The sequence below is a fragment of the Stylophora pistillata genome, chromosome 1, assembly GCF_964205215.1.
Source record: "Stylophora pistillata chromosome 1, jaStyPist1.2, whole genome shotgun sequence".
Taxonomy (NCBI): domain Eukaryota; kingdom Metazoa; phylum Cnidaria; class Anthozoa; order Scleractinia; family Pocilloporidae; genus Stylophora; species Stylophora pistillata.
In genome coordinates, this window is record NC_142519.1 from 27,261,797 (window position 1) to 27,266,796 (window position 5,000).

A 5,000-nucleotide genomic window follows, 5' to 3' on the forward strand; every position below is an offset into this window, starting at 1 on the left:
TTGAACTTTATATTGTTTTGCTAGAAGTTTTTAAGGCTCACCATTTTGTACCACTTGCAGTATTGATGTACTTGAGTTAAGCAGATTGAGAGCATCATTGGTGTAGAAGGAAATGCACTACCCACATAAAGGGACTAAAAATGGTTTTTTACATAGTGTTGTTCCACAAATATCCATACTCCCCTTTTTGTCTCCATACTTTCCTTCAACAACTTGGGCCATTTAAGGATCTCTTCTGTTCAAAAAGTGCAATTGTCCTCAATGAGGTGGGTATGGATATTTTAGGAACAATATATAAGTCCTGTGCACTTAAATATCAGGTGGAAGGAAATACATTAAACCAAAAAAAGTCAATATTATTTCCATAAAAATGATGATAACGTGCTCTGTTATTTATTCGATCCATGTCACATAATTTGTCATGGTAAGTAAATAATACAAACCGATTTCAATATACATGTACATAATATCTAAAATGGAATATTTGTTTTCAATGAAGGAAAATAAAAATTAAATAAATCCTTTAAATTAAATAATTCATTATTTACTTAAATAATCCATTTTCTTCCAATAGTTTTACACAATTCACTAAATGACATTGACTTATAAACTATATATTTTCATTGCGTTTTCCAAATCATATTGACCAAACTATATTAATCATCAGATGTTTATAACATCACTGATTGAACATGTGCTGTAAAAAAGCAAACACTTCCCTACAGCTGTACAATAATGTGTTGTAAAAAATTGCTTTTACAATATTAAAACTGTTTACTTTGAACATGAACTTTTGAATTTATTACCTAACAAAATTCACAAGCTTTGTGCAAAACATTAACCATCGACTTGCTTCTTTTTTTTTACAAGAAAAAAATACTAACAGGAACAGAGGAGTAATATCATTAAGCACAAAAAGGGGGTTATGCGTGATCATCACAACCGCGTGTATTTAGGTGTAGCAACAAAACTTTGGTCTAATCCCATTGCATCCTGATAAGGTGCCCCAGGGGACCATTCAGGCATGCTCGATCCTGGGTGACTTGGGATAGCCTGTGCACCACTATGCCAGCTTGGGTAAGGGCTAAAATTTGCGTTATATCTGTGTTCATTGCTGGAATAGGGAATGCTGTGAAAGCTGGCCTCACTTCTTTGGTTGAGCAAAAGCTGAAACAATTTGAGCAATTAACTTTTTCTTTGGCACTATCATCCACACATTCTCCCGAAAGATCACTAGGTGAAGGTGAGGCTGAGGGTTCCAGTGCTAAATCAGGCTGACAAGATTCTCTTGTCTTCACTACTTCAAACAAAGCAGTGAACCACTTGCCAAATCCTTGATCCTCCTGAAATCTTTTGATCCCAGTTGCTGTTTTTTGTGTCAGGGCTGCTTGCTTACACACGCAGACACATTTTTTGAACTTGCTACGCAACTGATTAACAGAGAAATTGAAGTTTTCACCCCTTGCAGAGGCTCTAGCTTTAACTTCTTTCAAAATCTCTCCATACAGCTCTCCATTTCTTTGATTTTTTGTGTTTGTAAAAATAAGTTTCTTTTTATATGAGTTGCTACTCACGATGATATCTATAAGATCATCAAGTACCTGTGGACACCACTTGGCTTTGCGACCAGGTTTCTTTTTCTTGTTTCCTTTTGCTTTTTTGAAGAAAAGTTTGCGGGATGTTTTCGAGTCTCCATCACTTTCATCCTCTTCTACCTCATCATCATCGTCGGATTCAGCCATTTGTTTCCTACCAGTGGCAGAAAAATAACAATAACACACTTTATCATCGAGGTAATGATAACAATAACATACATTATTATTCAACCAAAATATTTTTCCTTTTCGGAGATGGCTTAGCCAGTGTTGATCATGATAAGTGAAAGATTTATGTGAATTGTTCAATAACTCAAAAGATTATTGAACTGTGAGGGTGCATAAGCTCAAGTGTTTTTGCAGAGCTTAAGAAAATGGTCAAAAGGGGGGATAGAATTGCACAGGTTATTTGAAGTGAAATAGCCAAATAAAATAGTGTCTAAAAAACATAACAACAGCAGGGAAAATACCACTCAAGAAGAATATCTGCTAGTTTAAACATCCATTTATATAGAGACAGAAACTTCCATCAGGCGAGGAAAGCATCCTTTTTACTTCGAAATATTTTTCAAGAATTCTTAGTTTGCAACCATGCGATAAGGCAGCCATTTTGGGGGTCAATAAGGATGATTAGTACTACAATAATAATATATATATTTATATCTTATCCACTACATATAAATATCTGCTTTTGCTATATTCCACTGCATTACTTATATTAACATTCATCTACAAACGTTTGTAAGTAACTGCTTAACTTGTCTGTTAATGGTGGGAAACAAGTTTTAAAGATCACAGGTATAACATCACATGGCAATAGAAGCAAACTTTGCTTCTATTGCCACGTGATGTTATACCTTATACTTAGTAAGGGTTGTTTCATATTCGAAACTATACATGAGGATGTATTGTTTGTACACTGACCTTTTCCTTTTATCTCCATTCACCGATTTTTTTTTAGTGGAAGGTCGTTCTTCTTGCTTCTCAGGAACTGTATCTTCGCGGGATTCATCAGAATCGTCATCTACAACATTCACGGTCTTTAATTCGCTCTCTTCCATGACTTCTTTGAAGCATGGCTCGCAATATGCCACTGAACTCCCCGCTTTCCAACCAATGACAGTTTCATCGTCCTCAAAGATGGAGCAGGGCATGCAGAAATATTCCTTGCACTTCAAACAAGTATACTTTGTAGTTTTTAGGCAAGACGAACAACATTGCTCTTCTTTCCCCGCCATTTTATTCGAATGTTGTCTTTTGCGCATGACAACTACGTAAAAACTAGTGGGATTGTGGGAAAAAAATTACTAATTTAATGTATGCATAATGTATGCATTAGGTTCGGCACATGTGAAGTTCGACGTATGAATCGAAGCCGATCTTTTGCCGTTCTATTCGACTAGCTCAGTCGAATAGAACGGCAGAGTCGACCCAAATACAAAAGTGCCGTTCCTAATTGATTCATACGTCGAACTTCACATGTGCCGAACCTAATAATTAGGTTCGGCACATGTAAAGTTCGACGTTTGAACCGGGCCTAAGTCATACTTCTAAAACTCCCTGAAGAAGTCTACGACAGTTAGACGAAACGCGTAGGAAAATACAAGAAGTTTTACAACTACTGTTCGCAGAAATGCTGCTCACTAGTCTATAATTAAAAAATTATTAAAAAATGCTTCTTCTCCAGAGACTACTGTGCCTTGTTAAGTTACACGTTCCGGTAGTAAGACTACGACCCAGGTAGCACGTTCACATTTTTCACACCCACCTTTTCCCGGCAGCGGTCCAAAAAAAGCTCACATCTGGAAATAAACCATTTCTGCGTATCTCGGAACTCAAGAAACGCTTCGAGTAATCATTGCACCAGCTGACACAGCAGACTCGAGTGCGAGTCGGTATACCCACATCAAATACTCGCATTTTGGAAACAGTGGCTTTGAAAACTCAACTCAACTCAACTCAACTAGTTAGTTATTTAGTATTCTTGCCCATGAAGGTAGCCAAGTAGTGATCTATCCCCTCAAATATGGTCGGGTCTAAAGCCATCAATGCATTCTTTTTATATGGCGAAATATTATAGAGCGTGGCTGATGCGTAATAAAAAATTTAACATAAGCCTGTTGTCTGGTCAGACCAGAATGTTCACGCCCATAGGGAGAAAAGAAAGAAGAAAGTAAACAAACCCATGTTGTGCCAATCTCCTTAAATCCTTCCTTCCAAGCTAATAAATTTAAGAAGTGAATGACTACTTCTTATAGAAGTCCAAAGCCAATCAAGGCATCATATGACGGTATATTATTGAGCATGGTTTGATATATCAGAAGGAGCTCTGCGCCTCGAACTAGAGCCTTTCGTTCACCCCAAACCAAGCTTTGCACTAAGCGAGGGACAAATTGTCGTGGAATGTACGTAAGCAGGAGGAGAGAATATGGCTGCTCGGCTAAGAACTAGGTCGACTTAGTCTTTTGGCCCGGAAAAACCGAGGCTAGCGGAATTGCTCTCAATCCGCCTTGAACAGGCAAGAAGAGGTATAATTACTGCTTCCCATTTTCTGGATCGTCTGTCGAAGTCACAGTGTACTCTAACTATAGTTTTGAACGAGCAGCAGATATCCTTATGAGGAGAACGACACGCAACGCTGTTGCAGAGTTTACATATTTTCTCTGCAATTCATTTTATTGGTAAACGAGAATGCCAGTTTCAAGGTAATTTCTGTAATAAATCAAACATTAAAATAGTAAGGAAGAGGAAACAAACGATTCAATTTTTCAGCGTCTTAAAAAGTACTTGTAAATTATTTAAAATTCTCACCTCTACTCGAGGCAATTGTTATCTCGACCGGTTCCTTCTAACACAAAGTAAGCACCAAGTGTTTCTATAGATACTCAGTGTGGTTTCAGCGATTAACGATAAAAACACCCCTCTGAATTTCATTTGATAGGTTTGACTGTAACTCATTTTGAAGAAGAAAATTTAGTAAGAGTGCAGGGAAGTTGAAAACTAATCAACAGTAAAATACAGCAGTATTGTAGCAAGCAGAGGTTTTAATCACCGAACTGGGTTTATCTTTCGTTCTTTTTGTCCTAAAATGAGCTTTACCAACCTAAACAATAATTTACAAAATAAAAATATGAACTCAAGAAGGATCGGAGTTAAATAATTGTTTGCTCCTGTTTCCTTTATGTAACACTCGACCTTAGTTCCTGCAGCCACGTGCTTCACAGTCCAAAGTTGTATTTTTGCGGAGTTGTCGATTTCTGTGGACCCTAATTTTGAATTAATTAGCGTTATTCCGCTCACGAGAAACATGTTTCTGAACTGGCAACATTTCGCCAACATTTGGTTCGCGGTTTAGTTAAAGACTTATATTTAAACAAAGATCTCTCACGTGAAGTAATTAAAATG

At 37.1% G+C, this 5,000-nt stretch overlaps 2 protein-coding genes and 1 long non-coding RNA gene across 3 annotated transcripts in view; 1 reads left to right on the forward strand and 2 right to left on the reverse strand.

Moving 5' to 3' along the window:
- LOC111324862 (uncharacterized) overlaps positions 1-790 on the forward strand; it is a 2,965-nt gene extending 2,175 nt beyond the window's left edge. The window contains exon 1 of the mRNA XM_022928533.2: positions 1-790. This exon is cut by the window's left edge and continues 2,175 nt beyond it. The gene's annotated coding sequence lies outside the window, so the exon portion shown is untranslated.
- Positions 1-5,000, reverse strand: part of LOC148741905 (uncharacterized) — a 30,299-nt gene that overhangs the window by 10,368 nt on the left and 14,931 nt on the right. The window lies entirely within an intron of this gene.
- On the reverse strand, positions 978-3,140 carry LOC148741907 (uncharacterized). The gene is made up of 2 exons (XM_088734405.1): positions 2,520-3,140; positions 978-1,749 (listed from the first exon to the last, which is right to left on the reverse strand). Exons 1-2 carry the CDS (start codon positions 2,858-2,860, stop codon positions 978-980), a joined length of 1,113 nt encoding a protein of 370 aa, XP_088590531.1. The 5' UTR covers positions 2,861-3,140.

Coding starts and splice junctions, on each gene's coding strand:
- LOC148741907 (XM_088734405.1), bottom strand. CDS start 2,860: ATGCGCAAAAGACAACATTCGAATAAAATGGCGGGGAAAGAAGAGCAA. Junction 1,750..2,519: donor AATGGAGATAAAAGGAAAAG/GTCAGTGTACAA, acceptor TGCCACTGGTAG/GAAACAAATGGCTGAATCCG.